This window comes from Pomacea canaliculata, linkage group LG1 (genome assembly GCF_003073045.1).
Source record: "Pomacea canaliculata isolate SZHN2017 linkage group LG1, ASM307304v1, whole genome shotgun sequence".
NCBI lineage: Eukaryota > Metazoa > Mollusca > Gastropoda > Architaenioglossa > Ampullariidae > Pomacea > Pomacea canaliculata.
Window position 1 is genome coordinate 16938094 of NC_037590.1, and position 27637 is coordinate 16965730.

The window sequence follows — 27637 nt, forward strand, 5'->3', positions numbered from 1 at the left end:
AAACGATTTCGGAACGATGTGTAATATATTCAGGGATTTGTTGAATGGCTCAAGTAAACTGGAACAAGAATTTTAAAAGAAATGAAACTAGTTGGAAAGAGTATCGCTCTTCTCAATAACAGTAATCCAATATTAATAAATTAAGCTTCCCTTTCCCTTGCCAAGCTCCGGTGGCCATGAGTTCACCTGTACTGAGACTCTGGGACTGCACTGGAGCGTTGCTGTCTTGGTTGTGGATGTCGCACTGCCTGGCCATGAACTATTCATGGAGGGAGGCAAACGTGTGCGTGAATTTGTGGGATTTAGGGACCTGTAACCCTTTTCTTCTGGCTTTTCCGTTCAGTTTGACCTGTTTTATTTACTTGGAGTGGTATTTTCCCTTGCACTTTCTTTCCACTGCCTGAGTGGTTTTGGTTATTGATCCTCAAACATTTGCTTGAAGTGTGTCGGCAAAAACACTTTTATTCTCGCTGTTGTTGAATTTACTCTAGCTGTTGTTGAATTTTTTATGTTTGTGCCTCGTAATTCGCCTTTGTCGGTTACGCTTGATTGCATGGTAGACAAGTTGAGCGAATAAGAGATAGGAGAGCCAAAAAGAAGAAAAATGGGAAAAAAGGCCCAGAAAAAGGACAAAGTATGAAGACAAAACACTGTTGCTATGTACTCTTTTAAGTTTGATGTGGGATAATAGTAATTGAACCTAGATTTCAACTTCAAGTTGCTTAACTGTATACTACATGAGCCTAGAAGACTTCGGCTAGGTTTTTGATAATTCTATCAAATCCCATCGAAGAAAGAACCTTAATTACAGTGCCATGGGAATTACAGTTGCTATCGCTCCGACACAGTGCTCCGGAAAGAAGAAGAACTTTTACAGATGACAAGGAAGTTGCAGCTCCGAATGCTAACATCCGCTGAGTCTGGTAAAGTTGCAGATTTTTACTAATTTGTTTCGATAAAACTTCTGTGGCTGCAAGGTCCCAGATGCTGATTTGATGCATGGAAAAAAAAGAGAATGGAGGATGTCAGCAACACAAGAAAATTGGAGCTAAAAACGAATCCAACTTTGCATGTCTTTTGAAGTCAACAGGAAAGTTTCAATGTAGAAATTCCAATTCCAGACACAAAAGCCTTCGTAAAGTTGCGGATTTTCTAAAACAACAATATTCTAGCAAGAGGTATTCAAAATTCACTTCTAACCACACTGAAACAACTAGAAACATTTATATAAAAATATAAAAAAACACAACTCTAGCGATCTTGTGTTCACCTCTGTTAAATCATTCACCTGGTAGTGAAAACACTTAAAGTGGATTTAAGTATTTGGATTGTAGTAATTAATAATTTATGTTATGGGAGTCTCGGATATAGTGCTGCTGATTTGGAGAATAGATCAAGCCAGATAAGGTTCATCATGACCATGGAACTATAAACGAGGTAGGCTAGGCGTCTGGACCTCGGAAAGGGAGGACCAAGGGAAAAAAAAGTATGAGCGAGACCTTGGACTGTTTTAGAGTTGAAAACTGGATATTCTTGTACCAGTAAACGACTTAGACAGTTATGCCGACCTTTATGGAGAAAAGAAGTTACAAAATGGTAGGGAAACGCGTTCATGCACAATAAGATGTTATACTTTACCCTCTTAAAATGTACTCACAGGGTCAAGATTAGTGCAAGGTTTAAAGTTTAAGATTATCAAAAAAAGGTCTCAGCTCTAGCCCCTCGTCAAATCGAGGAATGGCATTAATTCGAAGTTTATTTTGAGATTGTCCAAGATATCTGTCTGCATAAAGTGTTGCTAAGAAAGCATCTTTTCTATGAGATGCATAGCAAGGGAAAAAACTAAAAGAGATATGGAAACAGAAGGTGGTGCACCTCACGGGAGCATCCGGCCTGTGTCAGAGTTGTTCACCCCATCTCAGGGCAGGGAAGTTAAATGTGATAACATCAGGCTGTTGGCAACTTCCTAAAGGCCTTCGTAAGTTTCTGCCACAGTAATAAAAAGGCATAAGAACAAGGGATATTATCCAGAAATCTTACAATCTCCTGCTGAAATTCAATTACGAATTTCTACAGGCCGACTCATGGCATCATCATCCTTAATGACAGTCATTTCGTTCCTGACACATACGTCTTGCGCCACTTGCTCATGGAGAGCTTCTCACGCAGCTCAGGTCAGTTCTGAGATTGCTTCAAGCTTCCCATTCTGCCCAGATGGTTGTCGGACACGACATTGAATTCTGATTACAATAGAAATTCGTTTCGCTCTAAAAACTAACAATGGCAGTTGTTGCTTGATGTAAACCCAGGCTGACTGTATTTCTGGTACATATCTATAGCATTTGGAAAAGATTAGAAAAAAGCAAAATCGTTAACTCCACAATATGAACCCAATTATTTCGTTTTATTTTTAATTCCCCTCGTTTCATTATATGAATTCCTTTAAAGGCTATGCACTTTCCCATTTACTGTATTGATAAAACATTTAAAGCCCAGAGTTAATGTAATTTTATTTTCTTTTGCATTTTGTTTGTTTATCTGTTTTTACTCGTTTGGTTTCGTTTTATTATGGGAAGAAAAATTAAAAGACTTCGGGGGTAAATTCCTGGTTTTATTAACATATTATAATGCTGAATTAGAAACATTGCATATCCAATTTTTATTGGGTTTTATGAAGATTAAAAACGTCGAATTCTTTAGTACGCATATAATTATTTCTGTCATTAGCGTTTCACTGCTTAGCACTACCACAACAATACCACGAACAGCACAATCAACACCAGAAGCAACAGCAACAAAATGTCGCCAACAGCAAAGCATTAAAAGAAGAAATCTTTGAAGTTATGCAGACCGCTGCTGGAATTCGCTGTATTAAGGGTGTGTACATAAACTAGACAAATACTTTTCTTTTTGAAACCAGAATAGATGTTACCCAATAGGTTTTATTCATTCTGATTATAAATGTTGACAGGTGGACGATAAGATGTACCGTGAAGTCGGGGTCACGTTGTGCGAGCGCAGTTCCCCGGAAGTTTATGGAGCGGTTTGCACTCTTGCCCTGCTGATTGCGGCCCTTTAGGAAAAGAGTTAATGCCCTTTCTTGATCTTATAATATGGTCGCTGTCTATTCTTTTTACTCACTCTGTCCGTTGTAGAGAAGGGGGTGGAGTTTGTCCTGATGTAGGATCCGCTGGTTGCTGGATACTGGCGACTACCGCTGCCAGAAGCGGTTATGTGAAGTGAATAGAAATGTGCCTTAATTAGAATCCCTTACTTTTGTCCGTTCTGGGGTTCATAATTATCTATAATTATCTGCTGTATCCTCCGGTTTGGTTCAAATCTACGACCATGAGTGTGAGATCACAAAATGTATTTAATTGACAAAAAACGCATTAGCTTAGTGTTTAAAGATAGCTTCAAATATAAATATTGTTACATCATTTTACCTCAAGTGCTGAAACCTAGTTTGTTGAACTGAAGGTGAAGTTGCCATTAATACAATACATAAAATACAAATAAGTACATAGAAAACTTAGTTATGCAGATAATGAGAGGCTGGGAATAATTTTCACGATCTTTTTATGTGTTCATATCCAGCCGTGATTCCTGGGTATTTTGTACACAAACCAAACAACTGTAACTTTGACATCCAGACTATAGTCAATAACTAAACAAACGAAAGAGATGAAAATCATTTTTATTCAGCGACAATAACTATTCAGCGGCAGTTATCCCCTAATCCTAGGATAACAATAACATTCATGGTTTCGTTGATAACAGACTTGCTAAAACTGTTTCTGGAACAAAAGCTATTTATAGCCGCACTGATGACAGATGTCGGTGCTACTGTGTTTATTCTACTCGTTCGCTATTTTGCTCTTTCCCGATGGCGCTGGTGTGATATAAGTGCACTGATCCTCCAAAAGCAAAATAGGACAAAAAGGTCTGTTCCAAACAACATTTCATTTATTGTAGCCTGTTATTTTTTTCCTGAGATGGCTTAGTCCTCAGGGCTTCCAACTTTGCGTGGATTTTATTAAGCATTTATATCCAAGCTGTACCTATCTCACAATAGAGGTTTATTCGGTGTTTTAATAAAGGTGTACTTATTTGATGTTAAAATAATAACTTTAACAAATAATATTGTTTGTGTTTATTTTTGGGCTTATATATATATAGGGGGGTTTGTGGTAGATGGAAAGGTGTCTATGCGCGATTAGGTCTGCATCTTTTGACTTGAATATTTCTCTTTGTCTCATAATCTCTTATCTGTAAGAATGTTTTTCTTTCTCTTTAGTTTGTGTTCATTTGCGTGTATTTTTCATCAGACAACTTACTCAGTTTACTACTGTCTAGCCAAGTAACTTGTACAAAGTTTACAAGCTTTTCTTCTTGTAAAAACTTAACTTTGTCATAATGTACCCTAAAAAACTAAGTGCTGGGCTATGTGTAATTCGTAGAGACCAAATGTTCTGAATATTTGTTGTTTTTACTTCGAAAATAGAAAAGTTCGGAAGTTTGAAGTTTTGAATTTTTACTATGTAGAAGTTCACTTGAGTCCAAACAAAATCCAAATCATGATGGAAGAATCTCTTGGTTCATTTTTGTTTTTAGTTCAAGTTTCATGTGTTGCATTTGAGTTTTGTCTTTTTATGGACTTTGTTTAGAGCAGCGGTAAAAGTTTGATTTTTTTCCCAAGTACAATATTTGATCTCACCTAGAAGTACTCATGCTTTCATGAATATTGGTTAAAATAAGTAATTTTAAATGTATACGAATGTACGTATGATACTATTGACGAAGTAAACAAAGAAAGGGAGACAACTGAAAAGTTCTGTATATCACGTTATTCTGGTCGATTATTTGCTAACTCTACATTGTTTTCTATTTTCCCGTCAGCATGGTTTATCAATAACAGTGAGCTTTAATCGCAAGATGTGACCTCTTGCCATCAGCTAGTTTGATAGTTTTGCACCAGTTTCACGACCAGAATATTCGATCACGTGAAAGAAATGGCAAACCTACATTCAGACTACGAAGAGCTACATTAATTGCTCTACTTTCCTTTTTTTCTTTTCGGCTCATTAATCTTCCGTTGTCTTCTGTTTGAGTGACTAGAGCTATTATCTCGGGAAACCGTTGGACCAGACTGCTGGTGAGCAGCAGATGGAGGACTCATCACGCTTCAGTGGTTTTCCACCTTTTATACTCAGGAAGCAGCACTTTGCACTCCGACATCCCGGTGAGACAACAGCTTTCGCTCAGTCGTGAAAATCTGGTGTCATGTCAGCATCCTGCTTTGATGTCACAGTCGATTAATTTTTAAAAAAATGGTCCTACACAACAGAAAAAGGGTGGATTATCCAGTGGATTTGTTGTCATGACATCGCTACACTGTAATGGATCTCTGCCATCACACATTTTATGGAGAATAAAAAGATTATGGGTAGTGTATCTAGGCCAGTTAAAAGCAAAATGATTCTTATTAGGACACAAATCGTCAAAAGATGACTATGTTTCTAAGATTTGTTTAATGGTGGTTAAATAAAAACATTTTTCAATCATAGTCAAAAAATTCCACAAGATTTAGTCACTACTAAGATGGTTCTTAAAGAAAAAAAAATATGACATTCCACAGTCGTACAGTCTGGGTAGCTAATCTTGCAAACTGCGAAAACAGAAAGTTTGTGACTGGACCTGCGAGTACGTGGGAGAGCATTTTTATCGCCACGTGACCTGTGGCTGCACTCGGATGTCGAGGTGATGGATTTCTTTTCGCCGATTTCTTTCTGTTCGGTGTTCACCTCGACTGCTGTCCCACTGTTGATTGGCGCTTTTGAAATGGATGGATGGTGGCGATGAGAAAACCGACTTCGGTGTCGAGGCTGATAATATGTAGGACACGTTCAGCCCAGCGGCGCTGCTAATGTAACAAGATGATGTCCGCCTGTCCCGCCCTGCGCCATGCATACCTGATGCCGCTGACGTCCCGGGGGAGCAATTAAACAGGGGAAGACGTGGTGCTGGCGTACTAGGGGCAGTCCCTAGGGTCCTGCTGATGTTTTCCTTTCTGTGTGTGTGAAATCTCTCTTTCTCGCCTCATTTCTTTCTCACACTCTCAAGTTTCTTTACTTTCGCGAATATAACGGAAATAATAAAGAGACACAAACGTTCACTAGGAAAAAACAAAACAAAACACACAAGCGGAGGTATGTCCACAATACCACCTTGTCAAGTATGCAGAATTCAACTCCACAAGCAGTTCGCTGGGTGACGAACTCGTAGAAGCTAGATAAAAGTCTTTAGTCTGGTCATTTGAAAAGACGATGGCAGGTCGTTCGTAACCCAGTCTTCTCACCGTGAATCAAATCTGGAGAGGCTGAATAATTGTTAAAGTAGTGAACAGCTCGTGAAAGCAGCAACTGCGTTTGAAGAAGATCAGGATGGTCGACACATACACCGTTTTGAGTTCCACGTGTGGTTACAAATTAGAAGGGAAGTTAATGCTCAGTATAATTACTAGATTTCGTAATTCAAAATATCGCTTCCATATTAAATCCACATCACATCATAAGTGCGATCTATCCCTTTCGGCCTGTCGTTATTTTCCCCAGGATTCAGGAATCGGTCACTTATTCCCCACGACTAAGTGTGTCTGCATGAACAGAAAAGGTTTTAAAATGTTTAATCTTCGGATAAAACACCGCGCCTAGTCTTCCACTCTCTCTGGTATCGAAACAAAACCCAAACAGTGAAATAAAAGAGAGCTATTCTTCATTTTCACCTTCCGATTGGTAATATTTTTTCCCACACCATCTGTGTATTTTGCATACTTCAGTCACTGGGATTTCTTGTCAATAATTAGTCCCTGGCACCTGGTCCACGCCTTCTCAACTGAGCGATCCCGTGGTATACCGGGTGCAGAATCAGACAAAAATAGATTCTAGGTTCCTGGGGTGCTTCTGTCTTGACGGGCCACGGGTGCAAGTGTGTGTGTCTCTGTGTGTGTGCGCGCGCGTGTGTGTGTGTGTTCGTGTGTGCCTATTGTGTGGATGTCTCCCTCCACCCTGCAGGGGTTCTGCAGACAGAAATCCCCTAAAGAGTTGCTAGGGTTTGCTTTTGTTGTGACTGTGCCCGCAGTCCCACAGATGATCGAAGAATGGACCAGTTGCTAGATGAGAAATCTCGCGCGAGCACGCGTGCGGCGTGACTTGCTGCGAGATTTGGTTCTGATGGATTCGGCTCGCCAGAAACAGTGGCTGACATACACACCTCGGGTACCTCTGGCATTTGATTAGCAGCTGCGTTTTGAGATTACAGCGAGTAATACATAATGTTGATAAATGATTTTCTTGTTGCTTTATTAAGATTGGACGCTTGTGAAAACAAAGTTTAATTCTCATAAACAACATAAACAAACAAAAACCCCTACAAAACAGAAAGCCATTATTTTTCAGAAGTCACATTTAGGGTTTTTTTTTTATCATCATTGGGGAATAGGTTTAGTGAGTGATTAGGGTTGAAAGTTAATCAATTAAAACTAATGCTCAATGTTTTCTTATCATTCTATTTAATGTATGTTTAGCGTAACATCATATTTCATCAAACTACTTTGCCTAGGATAGCCTCCTCCCAAGAAAACTAAAAAAAAGTATTTTTAAGAAGATTGAAATTCGTTTCTGTTAATCATCTCTACCAAAAGGGTTACTTTAATTCCGTTTCTTGAAAAAAAAAAACTTTTTTAAATTTAGAGCAGCATACCACAGATTCCACCACCACAGAAATGTTCCAGTGTCGTGTTTCATCCATGAAGTAAAGAGGGATTAAAGTACGAAAAAGCCAATTTATTTTCGTGGTCGTCAGAAAATTCCAATGCTCACTAACCGGCTTCAGGACAAGATAATGCACATAAAATATAAAATACACTTGCTTTCTCTGCTTTCATACTTCCGATGTCAGTACTTCTTGATTCTCCTTCTTCATGGAGCCCTGCACTCATTAAACACTTAACATCACTCAAGGACTCTTCCCTCCATTAAGTGTCGGTCTTTCTTGTACCAATTGTTTTCTTTTCGACTGATGTCTGGATGAATTTCGACTTTGGCTTTCATTCAGCAAGGCCCTATGAATAATTTAAGCCGACATTGGTCTAGAAATGAGCTTTTCCAATTGTTTTCAAAATTCTAGAAAGAGGATAAAGAGTACTTCTCAATTTCCCTCGATTTAAAGCTTTTAACAGCCTCCTCCAGTAAAAACCAGTCATTCTTTTGGTTCTCTAAGACAGGTGTCAGAGCGATGTTAAATCTTTCCCATACTTCTCTAAACTAGTAAGAACAGCACTTAAACTCCAGAACAAAGAAACAGTATATTTCTGTGTTCTCTCATTACAATTGTTGTTACTCACACTCTTTCCTTACACAAGCTGATTTTTTTTGTCTGCCAACTGGAAACAATTCTTTATCTATGTCGTCTCACTTACACTGCAAACATATTTAAAATTGAAATAACACAGAACGACTGTCTAGAAAGAAGAAAAAGAAAACATAAAATGGGAGGAAAAACAGGAAGAGACATATAAAAACTACAAAGTGAAAGCATGTTCCTTCGTAATTAAAATTCCGTTGATAGATTTTGAAACACTATCCTTGATGCAATCAAACGCCTCTCTTGATTCAAGAACTTCGTTTTCTGTCGGACGAAAACTGATTCTGTCTTTACCGAGAATGCATACAACAACAAAAAAAGAAAGTAAAAAAAGAGCATTTTTATTTGTTTTCAATTTAATTTACCTGTAAAAGATATGCCTTCCACTCTCAGAAGATTATTATGGTTATTACCTAGTGCATTTGATTCCTTCCTTTTCCCTTCCCAATCATTCTGTGCCTCCCTCTACAATCAGATTCATACACACGAGTTTGATATTTCTCTTTTTTTTTTTTCTTTGGTGGATGGAGTATATCAAAGGTGAAGTAGAAAACATGGCACAAACACCATGTCTGCATATTACAAATATTCTTTATCATCGATTGCTTAGATGTGCTGCTGTCAAAGAGACAGAAAATGGTAATTCACTTTTGATATTTTTACCTCGCCTAAGGCGTTGCTTTTTGATCTTTTGCTCTTTGCCGCCAGCTCCGTCGCCGGGGTTACCGGCCATTTGACTGCCGGAAAAGATGGTGAATACACTGCACGCGCCAAATTAATGGCAAAACATAAAGTTCATTCGCACTTAAACTGCATCTCTGACATCAGTCTCAGATGATGGTTTCTTTAAAGAGCCTCTATCCTTTCAAGGCATTTCGGAAACCTTTTTTGAATTGTTTTTTACAGTATTTATTTTCATAACGGCTTCTAACATAGATACGCGTTGCTACTAATCACATTTGAAGGACACTGGCTGATAGCTTCAGAAAAACAAAAATAATAACCCAAGAGTTTCTTCCACCGATACCACTTAGTGTAACTAGAGTAGTGTCTTCTGAAAATGTCAGAAGTTTCTTGCGCCAGTAGTATATACATATACCTAGAGTAGGATCAAATCGTCAAAGTCAGCGTTGGAAACTGAATTTCTTGGCTAGAGAGAAGCAATGGTGATGTTTTCTCTGCCACGAAAAGTGGACAGTAGACAAGGGATGTGAACCTGGCTTTACTTTAAATTTTCGATTTCGTTTTGGCAGCAGACTTGATAACAGAATTTAAAGCTGAAGAGTTCATCAGAACACAATAACATCTCAAACACTGAAGAGTTCGCTGATAGAAGACAACAGCAGATCTGAAGCTTTCTTACAGGAAACTAAAGCTCAGAAACTCGCAGTGGAAGTTTTATGGACTAAAACATGAACTGTACATCATATCAGAACCATTACATATGTCATACTGGCATACATGTAGCAATGTGCCAGGCATATCGAACTCGCGTATTTGTAAGAGTTACAAACAATTTGTAATTCATCTCCTCACCACTGCTAGCAAAACAACTTTTTCCCTTTCCTTTCTTCCAATACATCATCGATGAGACAGATGTGTTAATCTTCTTGCAGGACTTTTTGCTTAGCACACGTTTGAGCCGATATTTTAAGAGAGCGACATAATCCCCTTCAGTGCAGATGGGTCAAGCACGTAATCCTACACAGCGCATGCGCATTAACCTCCAATTGTGCGCGCGTATGAACTTTTTGTCCCTTGACTTGCGGAAGTCGCGGTCCCCACATCGTGGAGGACATAAGGTTGTCTCACCTACACGGAGTAGCCTGCCGCTCCTATGCTCTAACAAAAAAAAAAAAAAAAAGAAAAAGGGGGGAGTGGATTTTAGGCTTGGTTCAAGTAACTAGTCAGCTCAGTATCAGGAACTCAGATACTTTTTTTTCAGAATCTAAGACATTCTCGAATTAGAAGCTACAAAGGCTCGTATGCAGAGAAATAGAAAAAAAGCTGTGACGTATACGCTCGTGCGCTCAGTTAACACTCGATCCTGGCTTTCTGTTGGCTGTGGCTGCGGCAAAGAAAGCATATCGCTTTACCCTAATGGGCAACAGTTTCTTGAGGGAGAACATAAGGCTATCAACGCAGGTGCAAGCATAGAGCAGTATCAATAGATGTTGACAACAGGATTAAAATAATACGAACAGTAAGATGGTACTGTTTACACAGAGAGAAAGAGAATACGACATATTGTCCTGGGAACCTCTGGACGAAGATCTGTTCGGAGACTTCACTGTAACATCTGGTCTCATTCTAATACAGAGGACAGACGGATGAGAAGGAAGTGAAAAGTATCATTTCGAAAACATGCCTTTAATCAGAGTTAAGTGAGGGAGTGTCACTGCAACTACAAAAAAATGATGGTTTCCAATAATGAAAGGCAAGCAAGATATTATCTTACATCTACAGCCGCATTATACAAGTGAGAGCAGAGCCCACGTGATGTTATTGAAAAAACAAAATAGAGTTCTCAATCAGATTGTCACGTCCTCCAGCTCATGGCGCGCTTTGTAAAATTTGTTGGCGGGCCTTGGTATAAAAAATAAAATACCACGAATAAAGCAACCTATCTTTCACTTTCGACAGTTGATCTACCTGCAATGCAGCTTCTACTCTTGGATGAGGTGAGAGAGCTGGTTGACGTATGAGACGTCTTTAGACCTACATCTGTTGCCTGGAAAGGAAAGATGGGTTGACAAGACAGCTGAGGATTTTTCGTTACGAAAAAAGACAAAAAAACAAAAAACGACAAAAAGAGTCAAAACAAAGGAATCAGTCAATCATCTCATCAACTAGCTGATTTCAATTCCTTCTAAAGCTCATGTCACGCACAGCTACCTACCCGGCTTGTTGACACATCTTTTTGCAGCTTTCTTCTTCCCGCATCTTTGTCTGCATCTGTCTGTCTCAATATCTCTGCCTGCTTCTGATCTTTTTTCTGCTTCTGCTCTGTGTCTACCTCTTTTTTTTTTTTTTTTTTTTGTTACTTTCTAGTCATTTTTTAATTTTCTTTTAACTCCATTTTTTGGACGTTACACAGCCAGAGTGTTGATGCTATAGCGCAAGGCTGCACCTGTTACCGACTATTTCCATCCACTCATCGCTTACAGACACTCACCATAAAGCAACGCAACACCAGATAAAACTCCATCGTAAATATCAAACCCACCGTTTCTTTATAGGTCAGAAGTCGAGTAAATACTCCAACACCTGAAGAAACGTGGGCAGATTAAAACGATGAGACATATCTTCTACTTGTTTTTTTAGCATCCTTACGTTTCCACGTACTATTTTCAGTGACAAAAATAGAACAGGAGACATCCCTCTCGTGACAACCACGTGCTGCGTGGGGTCAAACACGTGAATGCGCCGCGCCTTGTTGCGCAACGGCCTTGTGGACATCGATCTGGACGCGCTTTTACCAACAGAAAACACTTACGATGTTGTTTGCTGTGTCAGAGCGACACCTTCGTGAAGTGTTATGCTAACCATGCCAGCGCCTCACCTGTGGACCAATCGCTCATTGCACAATTCACTGTTGAGGGAGGGAGCACGTGCCTCTGCACAACCTTTGTCCGGAACAGGTGCTTGACTTCAGACGTGGCACTTTGGACAAGATCTTATTGAGATAAAGCAAAAAAAAAAAAAAACAAAAACAAAAACAAAAAATAAGCTGAATTTCTCTCATGAACAGAATCAAGCAGCTTCATTGACATTAGAATAAATTTCTGAGCTGGAGATATTGTATAGCGTGTAGTTTAAATTGAACGGGACAAACTCTCTTAAATCTAGCTTAAAATAAACACAGAGAAACATAAGTAAACTCTGTAAAATGCTTTTCAATTTATGATATTACTGCTATAGTGGTATTCATATTGTTCATACTATGATGTTCCTTGTACAGTTCGGGCGTCTGGGTTCTAACTCTTTTTTTGTGAATGATGATGTTTGTAGGCATGTGTATCGGAAGAGGGTATTCAGATTTAAGGAAAAAGTAAAATCATCAGAAAAATATTTGACCAACTGAGAGAATGACGGAGGCAGGCAAAACGTGTGCATATATATATGAACACATTGAAACCCCTTGATAAGTATAAGGTCCTCAGTATCCTGTGGTCCGATGGTTGCCTAGAGTTTCTGCTCTGCAATTGAGCAGGTTAACAAAATCCAGTTTTTAGTAATGACTGCGTTTGAATCCACGCACGTTCCATGAGGGATATAACTAAGAATGAATAAGTTACATTTCTTGCAATTTGCTATGTACCCCTCTATTGGTTAATGACCCTAGTACCTTGTGGAGAATTTTGGGAAAGATAAAGGCTACAGGAGTTAACCTGTTCACACATCACTGGGAGAAAGTGCTGATAAAAGTACTAGCCAGGGCTTCAGACCTAGTTGTTCACAACCAAGGTGGATTGAGGAGCTCGGCTGTGATCTCTCTTTGACAGAGATGGGCGCCAGGTGTTAGCACATATCCATTGAAGAACCATGGAACGGAATATCATGCTGCATCAGTAAAAACCCGGATTAATAACGGTCGCGTGACATGGAGACGATAGCAGAAAATTTTATTCATGAGACATAACCACAAATAGGTACGAGAGGAAGAAAACGAAGACAGCAAATGAGAACTGAATTAAGACCAATGCCAGGAGATAGAGTATGGTATGGCATGAAGTGACAGTAGCAGCTGCTAGACACCATGATAGGTCAATGTAAGACTTTAGTCATTGAAGACAACAACAATCACCTCACTCACACAAAGCACTGCTTTAGTAAGCCAGTTGGCTAAATATTTCAAAGATATTCACATCGTTTGGCTGAGGACATAATATTTATATTATTATAACATCCTTTAAAGCAATTAGTGAGTCTTGCTAGAAGAAGTTAGGAGAGTGGTTCACAGTCGAAAAGGAGAGATGTCACCTGCTGTTGACAAAGTCTAAGCTAAGTTGCCCAAGCAATGATGGAAGGTAACAACAAATGCCCTTTCTGGTTTGTGCTAACAAAAACTGACAATGTCCCGAAATTTGAACGCAATCCCTAGTACAAAAAACAACAAAAAGTGTCAGAAGTACGAAACCATAAGTGTACTCATCCACCAAAGCAAAGGAATGCCGAAAATAGTCCAGAATCCCATCAACATTACAGCTGAAAAACTAATTTCATAAGATCAAGCTGACTTAAGACCAGCCAGCAACACATTTGAACAGATCTTCTGTCGCATCGTGACAGAAGAACATTTGAGAGAGTCTAACATGAAGGACCATGTCACGTGATGTGGAAATTCAGCACAGATGAGAACCTCGTTCAAAGTATCGACGCGCTAGAGAAAAGTTCAGTGACCATCTAAGAGACTTCTTTAAAACAACCAGAGATATCCGCTAACGCTGTCTCCTATCGCCTGTGTTATTCAACATCTTATTAGAAAACATCATGCGAGAAACCCTTCGTGAACACTACACCTCCATTTCCATCGGGAGGCTCCTGTCCAACTGTGCATCTGCAGACGGCATTGATCTGTAGGCGGGAAACAGGAGCGAACAGCAAGACCTTACCACCGATGTGATAACTCGGTGTGGCTGTACTGTTGAACAGTATTAATAGATAACTTTCTTATGGTGAACAGTTAACATGGAAGAGGAAGAAACAATACAAAAGATTCTTTCGTAAATTTGCAGGATACACTTAGGTAGGTTTTGCGGGAAGTGGGTGGAGATCCTCCTCTCTGCAACGTGTCTTTTCAATCCGCTTTTCATGGCTTTATTTAGCTTGTCTGGATTGATAATAAAGGCCAATCCTGCAGACCGTAATTCGAGTTCTGATCTTCTTCTGTGCTTCTTCTCCTCCAGAATATCGCTTCCTGCAAGGCGTAGTGGACGCTGCTTACTAACCGCATTTTACGATTGTCGCACGCCCGCATCCTGCGAGTGACTGCTCACCCACACACTGCTCTGCAAGGTGCACATGGACACTCCTCCCTGTCGTACAGCTTCTCAGCGGCGATATTGGCGGGTGTGAAGGACTGAGTCTGCTGTTTAAACGAGTACCTACCGCGTAAGTATTTTGATGCTGTTGTCTAGAGATTTATTCACTGCTGTTGCTTGCTTGAAGAAGTTTACAAATGCTTATGTCTGCCATCGCATTGTCTCGGTTGTTGGCTTTTCCCTGTTGCCTTGCCTGATGAGATCCACATGGACCAGAACGGCGTTGTTCATATCGTTGTCCGTAGGTCGAAGACCTTGCAAGTCACACTGCTTCTCCGTGAGCTGATGTAGATGACAGGTCATAAGAAAATTACAATGTTTTACCGTTGACTTCACTCCTTGCCCTTCCCTATCTGTCTAGGGGCTAGTTGCTCTACATATTTCTAAGCTTTAATATGTTCTAAAGCAAGTATTTTTTTAAAGATCGACCATATGCCATATAGTTGGTTGCACAAGTGTATGCAAAACTTGTGCTGATGGGAAGGAAAAGTCTTGCTTTAATAGTTTTATCTTGTTTAAAATAATTTTAGTTTAACAAAATTTCTAAAATCGTATTATGCACTGCGTTTCTATAAAATTAATTATCTTAATAGATTTAAGGCTTCTAACAGTGTTTAAAATTAGAAATATGCAAAGTTAGCAACTGGACCATGGACTGTTACCACGCTTTGTGCGCTAATCTTTTTGCTCGAAGTCCAAAAATTTTTAAGACCCGGGATAAAAAAAACTGTTAATTTAACTTCAGAAAATGTATCGAGAAGTGCATTTCTTTGTTTTCCTTTGTAGAAGAGTCATCTCCAGATATTTTAGAGGCCTGTCACCAGAGAAATGCAGGACTTCTTTGTAGTATGATGTATAATCGTACATTTTTAATGTCAGAGAAAGAAAAGTCGTCTCACTGCATTCCATTAAAAAATGATAGCAATAACTGTCTTTAGACAAGAAGAACATAGACATCTTTCTTCTTTTTTGCCTAAATAAAATCCTAGTCGCTGGCTATTAAAAGGCATTTGATCCGAAAAAAATAAACTAACAGGGAATAAAAGTGTGAGTATATTTCTTTCGGTATATCAGGTTCCGCGACGGAACTGTCAGTGCTAAGACATGAAGCAGCAGTTACTGGAGAAAGACTAGAAGAAAGAACAGAGAGAACACAAAAATATGAAAATCTGTCACAGGTAGCGTGTGTGTACATATATACACACACATTCACTCACAAGCAATCAAAACAACAAACATTCAAGCATTAAAATACACACACTAGCAATCAAATACACACAAACACAAAAAATCCTATGCAACCACACACTCATTAAGAAGTTAAATACACAAACACAGATAAGCATTAAAATACATACAAACACACAATCAAACCGCAAAAAATCAAGTACACACAAATACGCAAACACAAGCAATAAAATGCACCCATCTCACACTCACGCACAAAAGCAAGAAGGGAAACAGACAAAAGAAACTGATTTACAGAATAGATCGATAGACACAAAGGTAGTCAGACAAACATTAAGAAAGAAAGTGGAGAAAGGGAATAGATATTAAACTTTTGTTTTTCTGAAGCCAGTATTACAGCCAGTGCAATTTCACGTTACACAACTCCTGCGTAGACAGCAAAAGTTCCTTGCCCTTCCTTCTTCCACCCCGGCAACCACCCCTTCATCTGCTCCTTCCACTCGCCCCTTGTTTCCTAGATATTCTCTCGCCCATCATCTACATCGACTTCTAACTCGTGTTCAACCTCCACAGTTCTACAGCCTTTATTTTGTCTTCATCGTCCATCACCTGTGTACCAATTCCTTCCATTGCATCGTGTGAGCAGCGTCTGGCACAGTAGACGAATTAATATGTGCGTGTGTGTGGAGTTGTGTGTATGTGTGGGGATGTGTGTGTGGGGGTGTAGGAAATATAATTTTAGAATATCCACTTTATGTGGCGTATACCAAAAAAACAAACCAAAAAAAACGAAATTTTATCTCACTTTTGTGTGGGTTGGCGTGGTTTTTTTTTTCTTCTTCCTCATGTAAAAAGAAATTAAAATACTGTATGTACTTGCCTACGTAAAATGCCCATTGCTGCCTGGCTGCTTGCTTTGCCCATTCAAACATTAGTGCATTTATGCAGCCACCGACAGCTGTTGTATTGAATCCACGAGTAAACAGGATCGCATTCCGTCCGCTCCTCGTGCTTACCTGAGCTGACGTCAGAACCGGTTTAGTTTTTCAGAACATATCACCTTATTCTGAACAGTTCATCGAGATCCTTCTATAAGAAGTAGGCAGCTTTACATTCTTAGTCTGCTCTTTCTTCCTTGCTGGTTTTTTTTCTCCTTTAAAATTCTGCGTCTCGCCTGAATTTTGCACATTTTTTCACTCTTGACCAGAAGGTTTTTAGTGCCTCAAAGTATGGAAGTTCTGTAGCCTGGTGGATAGAGTTGAGTGGCTGTCTGGCTGGTTGAAATCTTTCATCGTTATCGTCAATGTAGTCATCAAAGTCGACGTCTTCGCCATAATTGTAGCTACTGTGCTTGGCGTAGGAAAAAATGAGACCTGGATTCGAGGGTTACTTTGAACTCTGACCTGAGAATTCCATGCCCACAGTCTTGGTTCAGTGTCATTGACATGGTTCACTGCTTTTACGGGTGTTCATCACTGGGAACGTCCCCATTCATTTATGTTTGCTGTCAGGACAATTACAAATCACACGTTTTGAAAGAAGATAAAAATAAGAAGGATTTTACATTTTGTTCAGTTTTTTTGTTTGGTTGTCTGTTTAGTGTTTAGTGAATTTCTTTCTGGGTTTTTTGTTGTTATTTTTTATTGTTTAAACTTATTTTGTTCCTGACGTCAGGTGTTCTCTTTAGACTTTTCTACTAAAACTATTGCAACAAGTTTCCCAGAGCAACTAAAGAATGTCATAGATATGTTGAAGAAATGAAAACATGCATAACTGACTAAGCATTTGAGTGAATTACATTTTTATTTATCTTCCGCTTGTCCAAAATCTGCAGTGCACCTGGAGAAGGAGAATCAGGTCACAGAACAATCTTAAACCTTGTATGTTCCGCCATCTGTTTTCTCTTCATAACAAACGACGAATCAGCAGTTGGACATTTTTTCTTGTCGAAATACAAATTTTAGTTGGAGGGCAGCAGAAACAAAGCAAAACAATGAAAGCGAGGCATGTCTCAGATTGTTTAGCTCGTGAAATAGTTCTCCATGGTCTGTCAGTGTCTGGCTCTTCCAACTCTGGCTGTGCGTTGGCGGAGAGAACATTTGTCATCTGCTGCTATCATCAACACCTTTCTTCCTCACTGAGGAGAAACTGGAACGGAAGGAAGAGGGGATCATTTTAAAAGAATAAATTCTTTCAGTCACTTGATCCGTAGATGAACTTTAACTTTTGCATAAATATCATTCATTTAATGATTTCGGGACTTTTAAAAAAATTAAATAACTAGCTTCAAACAAGAATTAGCGACCTACTTCTGTTTGTTTACGCAATATATTTTATGTATTTGAGTGATATATACAGACAAATTATTTTTACTGCTACAAAAATTATGTTTTCCCTCTTTCACGCGCTCGAAACACTTCTTTGTTTCTGCAAGGATTCGTTTTTATACTAAAAATTTTTATTGTGTAACAGCTTCCTGGGTATCTATTAACGTATATCTCTCGACAGGGTTAATTTTCACACTTCTAAGATCTCTCTGCCAGCTGTTATTTCAGAATTGATACCTGATGCCACAACAGGCATCTTTTACCCTACTTTTCTGCAAACCTGGCAAAGTAATTAGAATTCACATTACAAGCGGAATTTTTTTTTCTCTTCGTGGACATGCTTGTAAATTTTCACTGACTTTCATACCCACGATGCAATATTAAAATTTAGCCGATTAAACACAGGTCGTTTATTTGAAAATCCTGATGCTAATGTCAATCACATGTTTTTGCTGTCAACACGAAGTTCTCTTTTTATTTTGCTTACAAACCCAATTTCGACTTTCGAGTTTTTAGAAATTTACCGTCTACAAAGTAGATAATTTTGAAATTTTACCCTGCCTTTTTTATATAAAAAAAAAAAACAAACAAAAAAAAACCAAAAAAAAAACAGTAATTGTTTTCACCCATCTTCTTGACATTCGTATGTCTCAGTAAAGGCAATTCATGAGTTACTAACATTGAATCCCCGCTTCCGTGACATCGAGTACTCACATTTTCTGAATAATTAACAAAATAACATAAAGCAGTTAATGGCCGTTTTGCTGTTTGTGGATGTTAGTTTCAAAAAAATAAACCAAGCTCAGTCCAAGAGTGAGGTTTCAGCATGGGAGAGTTCTAGTGCCTCTGCTTTAGCAACTCTTGTTTGGCCGTTAGGACCAGAAGAGTTTAAAAGACGATTCTCTTGACACTGGTCCTGTATCCTCTCCCTGTGAAGACAGGAACATGAGAAGAAAAAAGTGAGCTGCAACTGGGGATAAATAGATGGGGAGACGGAGGGCTGACAGACGGAGAAAGAGATAAATAGTAGAAGAAACTGAAAGGCTGAACAGCACGATAATGATTGGTGGAATAAAAGAATAAAATCAAATAAAATAATGTCTTCCGAGAAAGTCCAAGACAGAAATTCTTTTTCTCACAAGCCCAGCTACATATACAAACATAATATGAACATATATATATATATAAATAAAACATTATGGGCTGACATACATACCCATACAAGACGCAAGCACACCTACATCGGAACTTCCTAAGGAGGATGCCAGGTAGTATGGCTACCCTACGAGTCCTTGTGCCTTTGATTTACGATGATGATGGCTGCTGGCACGAAGGACCTCTGGTAGGCAGGTTTTCTCATACGTGGTACTTTGTAGCACCTGCCCGAGGGCGACAGCTGAAATTTTGGATGGAGAGGGTGTGATTTGTCTGAGGTTTTATGCCATTTTTCTGACTGCATGAAGGTGCAAGTGAGAAAGTTGCATCTCTGGTGTACCAGCAATTTTATTTGCCTGGTGGATGACTGGCGAGCCTTTCCTTGTCTTTGACGAGGAGGTGACCATACCAGGCGGCGATGTTAAATGTCAGGATGCTCTCAACAAGAAACTTGTAAACAATTTCAGCATCCCAGACCTGACGTTGAAAAGATTTTTATACGTTGTTTATCTGTGTGTGCACCAGTGAATAATGTTTCTGTTTCTGGGAGAGAGAGATTTAGAGAAAGACATTCTGTCAGTATATCTTTCAACTCACGCACCTTCTCACCTGTTCGCTCTGTCTTTGCCCCCTGATCTTCTTTCACTTTGCAACAATCAAGGTATTGGATTTCGTCCACTCTTCAAGCCACAATTTTTCTGTTAGACATTACAACAACAGCAAAATGTTGTTATGTAAAATTAGTTTCAATTATAGCTCTGTCAAAACATTCCTTGAAAAAAGCCGTAAAAGTACACTTGGACCAGTTATCTTTTAGCAAACTTGTGGAATACGTGTGTACGTGGCATGTAATCCAAGATGTCATGTCATATAAGTAATCTGAGTCGCCACTGAGTTTACTATTGTAAATGCATTCATGTTCCCTAAGTTGCCAGCCTGCTCCCGAACACTACTTATTTTCCACCTGTCTTTTAGATTAAAACAACAGATATCGATGTTGTTTTCAATCATTTCTGACAGAGCAATCATATCTATAGTTGACATTGTTAATAACACCTTTCAGAACTTTTTACCGATATCCTTCGCAAACCTCTTATACACCTTTTGTGGTAATCTATCGTGTTGTGACCATTGAGGAATAAATTACTAAACGATGATCGATTGAGTAGCTGGTGAATTATTCCAAGCAAAAAAACCTTTTAGCAGGTATTTAATGACAATTTTTTCTCGTTTATTTGCGACATTAGTCCGTGCATGTGCGCTTACCAGAATGAGAGACTGAGAAAGGCGAGAGGTGAGAATGTTGAGTCATCAGTGAACATTTGATTTGTTGTGTTTCAGGACCGGCGTGTCGTTCAATGAAATACTAGTCAGACAAATCAGGACATAAACAAGGGCAACACTGCTGTAACATCCCACCTGGAGGATCATCCTTAGCCCCGCAAGAGGCGGTACTCGTGAAAACACCGGTCGTGAAGGTGTTCCTCGTCTCCATCTTCACAGCTTCCTAGAGTGCTCCGTCTCGTCCACAAGACTTCCAGCATGGCTGTCTCCGGAAGTAGACGTTTTATTGACAATTTAACGGTCTAATGGGGCTAGCTGTCCTTCACTGCCTTCATTCGACACAGCAGGACTTCAGTTAAGCTTGATAATAAAATAACACAATTAAGAAGTAACGACGCACATCTCGAAAGTGCAATGACGAGCTTAACCGATCTAACAGCATTCGCCGGTCTGAACGGATTATTTCACTAAAAAGAGAACAACCAGTGAAGTGCTTTTTCTACATCGTCAGCTGTACTCTTACAAACGATGGCGGAAATCAACTTGAAGATCAACTTGTCCTACGGTGGAAGCGACTTCCTGGAGTCGACCGCTGTAGGCCGTGATTCCTATCTGGTGCAGTTCCTCTGCTGGGGCATTTTTCTGCCGATTGTTGCCCTGGTGGGGGTGGTGGGCAACGCCCTTACCATCGTAGTCCTGTGGCGCCGAGAGATGCAATCTACGACAATCTTGTACCTGAGGGGTCTGGTGATCACCGACACTGGTAAGAACCCCAATTTTTTTGAATCGGAGTTTAGATATCCCTTAGGCATAAATGTTAACAATTTGCTACTACAGTCGGACCTCGATAAGTCGAACTCAAAGGGACCCGAAAAAAAAATCGACTTACGGAGTTTTCGAGTTAGGGAAAATTGGGTAATAGGCGCAGGTATTTGGCTGGGAACTAACAATTAATTTGATATAGGGAGGTTTTCGACTTAGGGAAGGTCGACCTATCGAGGTCCGACTGTATATCAATAATATAGGGTTTACTAAAATAATGAAGAAACAAAATTGTTTTCTATTTAATCGTATATGACACGATGATAACTATTTTAATATAGATTAAGCTGTAATTTAGTGAAATATTTGTTTTCTCTTGGGTCTGCAGAAATGATGTATTATGTATTTAACTTTTAAGTCTAAAACCGGTTGCTCGAGGTTTATAGTGAAGTACCAGATACACTCTGCTCAATATTTGACTATTCTTTTATACCTGTCAAATAAACTGCCACATATCTGATATTTGACAATGTACATCTAGTTTCACAAGCTCTTAAAGATAGTTGTTAACGGGAGAAATACAGATCAACGTTCCGAAGTTTTTTAATAAAAGCCAGAGCTACTGAATTTGTTTTTAACTTTGGGACCCTGACGCTTTCCTTCCATCTTGAACAGGTATCTTGTTGTCCGCCGTCATCGTCCTAACTCCCTTCAGCTGCGCCAACTACCTGCACAACGGTGCTCTCAAGTACTTCAGCGAAAACATCTACCCGGTCATGTATACCCCCATGAACTACGTTGTCATGACCCTGCAGTCGTGCAACGTCTGGATCACGGTGTCCGTGTCGGTGGAACGCTATATCGCCATCTGCCACCCGTTCCGCGCCGCACGCCTGTGCACCCGCCGTAAGACCCTGCTGGTCATTGCCGTCATCACGGTGGTGTCGATTCTGTACAACGTACCCCGACTGTTTGCCGCCTACGCCCGCAAGTGCTCCGAGAATGAGGCTACAGCTGGTGCAGACTGCTACTATCTGGAAGACACCGCCCTCGGCCTCACGTACGCCTACAAGACGGTGTACACCACTGTCCTCTACACCATCCTCATCTTCGTCGTGCCCTTGTCCTCTCTCTTCATCCTCAACATCTTTATCATCCAGGAGCTGATGCGGATGCAGAAGCGACGCTGCGGGACCAACATCCACGATGAGAACGAGGCCAACCTCAGCCTTGTCCTGGTTCTCATCGTAGTGGTCTTCATCTTTTGCCAGTCGCCGGGGCTGGTGTCGCAGTTCGACATCTTCGACCTCTCCACTTTCATGAAGTGGCTTGCTGTCAGCAACCTGCTATTCGTCGTCAACTCCGCCGTCAATTTTCTCATCTACACGGCGTTCGGCAGCAAGTTCCGCAAGGTACTGCTGCGTGTCTTCCGCCATCTGTACAGCCACTCGCGCTCCATCAGCCTGCGGGGGTCCGTCGTCACCACCAACGGCTACGAGCTGACGGCCATTAACGACACTCAGACGACAATGACGCTCGAAAGTTTGGACAGAGACAAAGCCACAACAGCTACCCGAAACGGTACGACCAAGAGATTGGAACACCAACCATTTGCTGCCACGTGCGCTTCTGTCAGCTCCAACGGCTCCATGCCAACCAACGTGTGATTGGGAGTCGACCTCTCAAAACGTCGGATTGCTTTGTTAAAACAAATAAAAATGAGTAAACTATTTCCAAGAACTATTTCATGCTATATAGTGTGATAAAGTAGGGTAACTTAACAAACTACTCTCGCGTGATACATGTTTGCCACTTGAATAAGTTCGTTGATTGCGTCACTTTTGTGTTCAGAATACAAATGTACATAAGGAAAACACGGTTCTTCATTTCAAAAATCCCAGTGAAATATAATTAATCTGCTATAATTTTTTTAACGAGACTCTATTCAGACAAAAATAAAATCGAGACTTAAGATTTGCAAACCGTAAAGAGCGAGAGATGTCTGGTTAACTGTTTCTCTTGGGAAGGAATCGGGACCTTTATCGTCTTTGAATAGCTAAATCTTCCGGGCACAGTCCAGGTTTCTTCGATATCCATAATTTTGTGGACATATTTGAAATCGAGAAATAATTTATTCTGGTCATTTTTCAAGACTAGTTACATATATATATATAAACCCTAAATATTTATATGAAATTCAAAATCCCTTATTTCAAATTTCTGGAAGTCTTTATCTTACCTTGAGGTCCAAGTTAGGTAAGAAGTACAAAGTAAATTATAACACTTAAATCGATCCGTTTCCTATTGATTTTTAGGCATTTCTTAATAGGGCAAATGTCGTCAAACGCTTGGCAAGTCAGGCAAAGCTCTGCAAGAAGGTCACAGGAAAATCTTTTGGGGCGAACGTTCGAAACATTGGTCAACATGCGAAGTCCAAACTTGTTTGCCAATATATTTGCCCATACAATGGAACTTCAGAGGTTTCACTCTCAGCAATTTTAAGTTAAGAAGGACATTTAGCATGAGTCTGCCAGACAAAAGTCCAGCTTCTCTTGTCTCTAGATTGTAAACCATGTTTGCATATGTTTGCTGATAAATGAGTTATATAATAAGCAGCAGACGCTTTCCGATCTCACTGTTTGAAAGGGAGAAAGGTCAGAGGGTGACTGTTTGCGCGAACATATTTTTGAAGGATATTCATCCATGATTAATACTAAAGATTGTTGCTTTCGATGAATCTGAGTGCTGTTGACATCTTCATCGTCTGACTCCAGTGCTCAACGTCCGCTTAAAAATTCAACGTGTTAGATGACATCGTTGTTGCATTTTTCAGCACTTAAGTTCCAGAGGATTCTTCAACCACAAAAGTGATGTTAAAGTGACAGTTGGTGACTGTATATACAGCGAAACTGTATTTTGTTTCCACAGCAACATTCATTCATTCGTTTCGCACAATGTGTAGATACTTTTTAAAAGCGCTGACAGACTAATTGTCCTTTTGATGTTCTTCGTTGACCTCGGTTCTTATTATATCATGCTTCGTGTAGCACTTATTTAACTGTATGTTCTCTATGTGTTTTTTATAAATAAATACATCCTTGTTCATATGCGACGAATCTGTTGTCAAAGAAGTTTTTATCATACGTTAACAAATAACAGTTTGTTTCTTAATCTGCTCACAAATGAAGTAAATGTTAAATGCGTTTTTCTACATCTTAGGATTTGATTATGTTATGTCGTGTTGTATTTATGTGTGTATGTATATATCATACCCACGAATCTCTCTGTGAATACGCTACTTCATGCGCAGACAAGCAAAGAGAGAGAATTAATATTCTTTCTCATAATTCGTTAATGTCAATACCAAGAATCCTTGAATGCATGTCATAAGATGAACCCCATTGCTGCTAATCTTGATAGACATCTCTGTCTTAATTCTTAAGATTAATATATTAAATTAATATATGTTAATTAATATAAATTAATATATTAAAACGTTACAGCTAGAAGAACGTTTAGAAGAGCTTTCGATGCGAATAAAACCTTATCAAAAAAGAATCCTTTCTCTATGTACTGTAGTCTTTCAAACTATTTATCTTGCCCCTTTCCTTTTTTTCTGTGTCTATTTTCAGAAACTTTAATTTTTATGGATATAATTCTACTGATTATTAGTGCATTTTTGTTGCGTAAGATAAATTTTAAAACAAGCTACCCATGTCAACATTTTAGATTGTTAACTTTCTTTCTTTTTCATTATTTTAATGTCATTTTCGAGGCTGTTTAGTACAGAGAGAAAGCTTTGTTTTTCTTTCAACTCCATCTATATTAATGTCTGTGAAAAAGAAGGCTGCACGGCTACTAGTTGTTTTATGCAAATGTAGCGACTTTAAGGAGCATCTCCACCTGTTCAAGCTTGCTTTCACCTAATGAAGTAACATTTCATAATAAGACTTTTTTTGTTTTGTTTGTTGTTTCTTTACTCGACTACCAAAGACAGGATTAGACCTACCTGGTACTAGTTATCTGTTTCTAAATAGCATCGTTGAGCCATTAAGTAGACTATGTTTCACATTATAATAATGTTGGAAGTTAAAATGTCTTTGCGTGGGTGTTGGGATACACTGCAACACGGGGCTGTTACCAATCAGAAAAGAAAGCTCACAACGTTTTTAATAACTTCTCGGATTTCAGGAAAATTTCAGTTTCTTGTGGCTATCGTGTGAGCTGTCTAGAGTATACTTAAAACTCATGTCAGCCGTCTTCTTGTCTGTCTGTCTGTCCAGCTAGCATCTTCGCACCTTTGTAGTGATAATCATAAGAAGAAGTTATACTAATTTTCATTACATAATGATCACATGTTAAATCATTTTAAACATGACGATTTCTATGTGTTTAGATGACAAGCTGACAAGCCTATTAATTTTCTTCTCAAAACTATTAAGGTGTTTGTGGTATCGAAGGTTTTTGTATGTCCAGAAAAAAAACCGCTCAAAAATAACTGAACTCATTAATGTCATCACAGAAAAAAGTAGGGGCAATTAAATAAATCAGAATTATTTTTGCGCAATCATAGACCAAAAGATCTCATGTTCTTTTTTGTCTTAAAGGACAGGACGACTTTTTCTTTATCTCGGGATTAGATGTTACATAAGAGATTTCTGTTCAGTGTATACAATTGTCGATTTTTGATATAAGAAATAAGAGCATTGAAGGGGTAATAAAACCAAGGCAACAAGGGACAGGAGTGGTTACTAGGTGCAGTTTCTGACACCTGACTTCGTAACTACCGAAAGGCCACATGGGACTACCTTTCTTTAAAAACTGCTACGGAAATAATCCACACATTTAGAACCAAAAAATGGATACGTCTCCTGAGGTTAAAAAAAAAAATCAGAGCTTACCCGAATACCACCAAACAAACCAAGAAAGCCAAAAAAGCAACAACATACATTTTTCCTTAGGTATACGTTATGATTTCTTTTAACTTACCTGCTCCTTTTATTTTGATATCTGACACTTTCCAGCAAACACTGAGCACTAGATTTGACAAAATGATGTAATAGTTTTACTAACAAATATACATCGTAAACATTGATGTCTGGTACCTTTCAACCAACACTGATTTAACATCACAGTCAATAAAATACATGTAATGATCTTACTTAAAATACTTAACATAAAAATGAGACTTGAGTGTTAATGTGGGTGATTATCTTAAAAGCAGTACATTCTTTTCGCCAATGTCGTTTGGAGATCATTTACCTCAATGTAAGTAAAATTTGTGTAAAGTTATTGTTGCAGATACACTGTAATCCTGAATCTGTGTGCGTATACTGTCAGTTTAGCTCAAAAATCTTATTAATGTTATCAATGGCTAATATCTAACAAATCGTAATTTCACAGAAAGAAAAGAGCCTGACATAGAAGAATGTAATATATAATTAGGAAAGAAATGAGCTCAGCACAAAATCGAGCTGACGACAAGGCGAGGTCAGTAGGCCAGCTCCTGCAAAATCTGACTAGTTAATCGAGGCTAATCTGTTTTTGTAGTTTAAGGTGTTATATCAACTATATGCTACACGAGCTATCGATATGAGAATTCTATGAGGTCGTAAGGGATATTAATCTAGCATTTTGTTGCTTTTCATATTCTGGAATTTATTTATATCGCTTATTTCTTTCAATAGTTATGTCCAACACACAATTGCGTCGGTGTTGATTCATGTCTTATTAATTTTATTTGTACAGAAATATATAATTACTGGTGGTTGCCTCAGTCCTTGTCTATCACCCCGACTACGCATGCGCAAAACCAACGTCTGCGTTTCTTCAAAATGCTGTAGCTGTACTTCATAGCTAACAACATTATGAGCTTTCAAACGAAGCAGGATAATTAATTAAGTCACTAATGAACGAGAGTTGCACTAGAGCATGATGTATGATACTCTAGACTGGTTACTCCTGGAACGTAGCAATGAATTAACCAAGTGGACGGTTGCACCAACGGTAAAGTGTGGAAAACAACAGTAAGCGTTTTGTTGATGAAAGTTGCTAAGTGGGTACCAGACCCCACAAACATTGCTTTATGTTACTTTATCCTAAGGTCCTTTTATCACTGGGGCTTCTGCTACTACTTTGGGGTCCCAGAACCCTTCTTCAGATTTTTAAGGGTCCCTGTTCTTCGCCCAAATTTGAAGGGGACCCCATTGACGAAAATTGAAGGGGTCCTCTAAACTTTTAATGCGTACTGTACGCAATTTTTTGCGTAAGCAGAAGCCCTGATTCCCTCAAAGGTAAACATACTTCTGCGGTGTCCGGACACCGTGACTATGGCCCCAGGGTGGACATTTCGCTTGCTCAGGGTTAACCTCTTGCGTTAAAGGGACACTAACCCTAAATACAAACTTTGGGGATTCGTTAGAGTGTTCAGAAAAGATTATAAAGATGTCGATC

The 27637-nt window shown here is 39.2% G+C and overlaps 1 protein-coding gene across 3 annotated transcripts in view; it reads left to right on the forward strand.

The window, feature by feature from the left end:
• The window catches only part of LOC112569799 (FMRFamide receptor-like), a 75086-nt gene extending 47790 nt beyond the window's left edge, over positions 1-27296 (forward strand). For all 3 annotated transcript variants that reach the window (XM_025247727.1, XM_025247738.1, XM_025247749.1), the window contains 3 exons: positions 14334-14538; positions 20480-21185; positions 21860-27296. In XM_025247727.1, the coding sequence (XP_025103512.1) occupies positions 20951-21185; positions 21860-22851 (1227 nt within the window). In that variant the 5' untranslated portion in view covers positions 14334-14538; positions 20480-20950 and the 3' untranslated portion in view covers positions 22852-27296. The remainder of the gene's footprint in view (positions 1-14333; positions 14539-20479; positions 21186-21859) is intronic.
• The last annotated feature ends 341 nt before the right edge of the window (positions 27297-27637 follow it).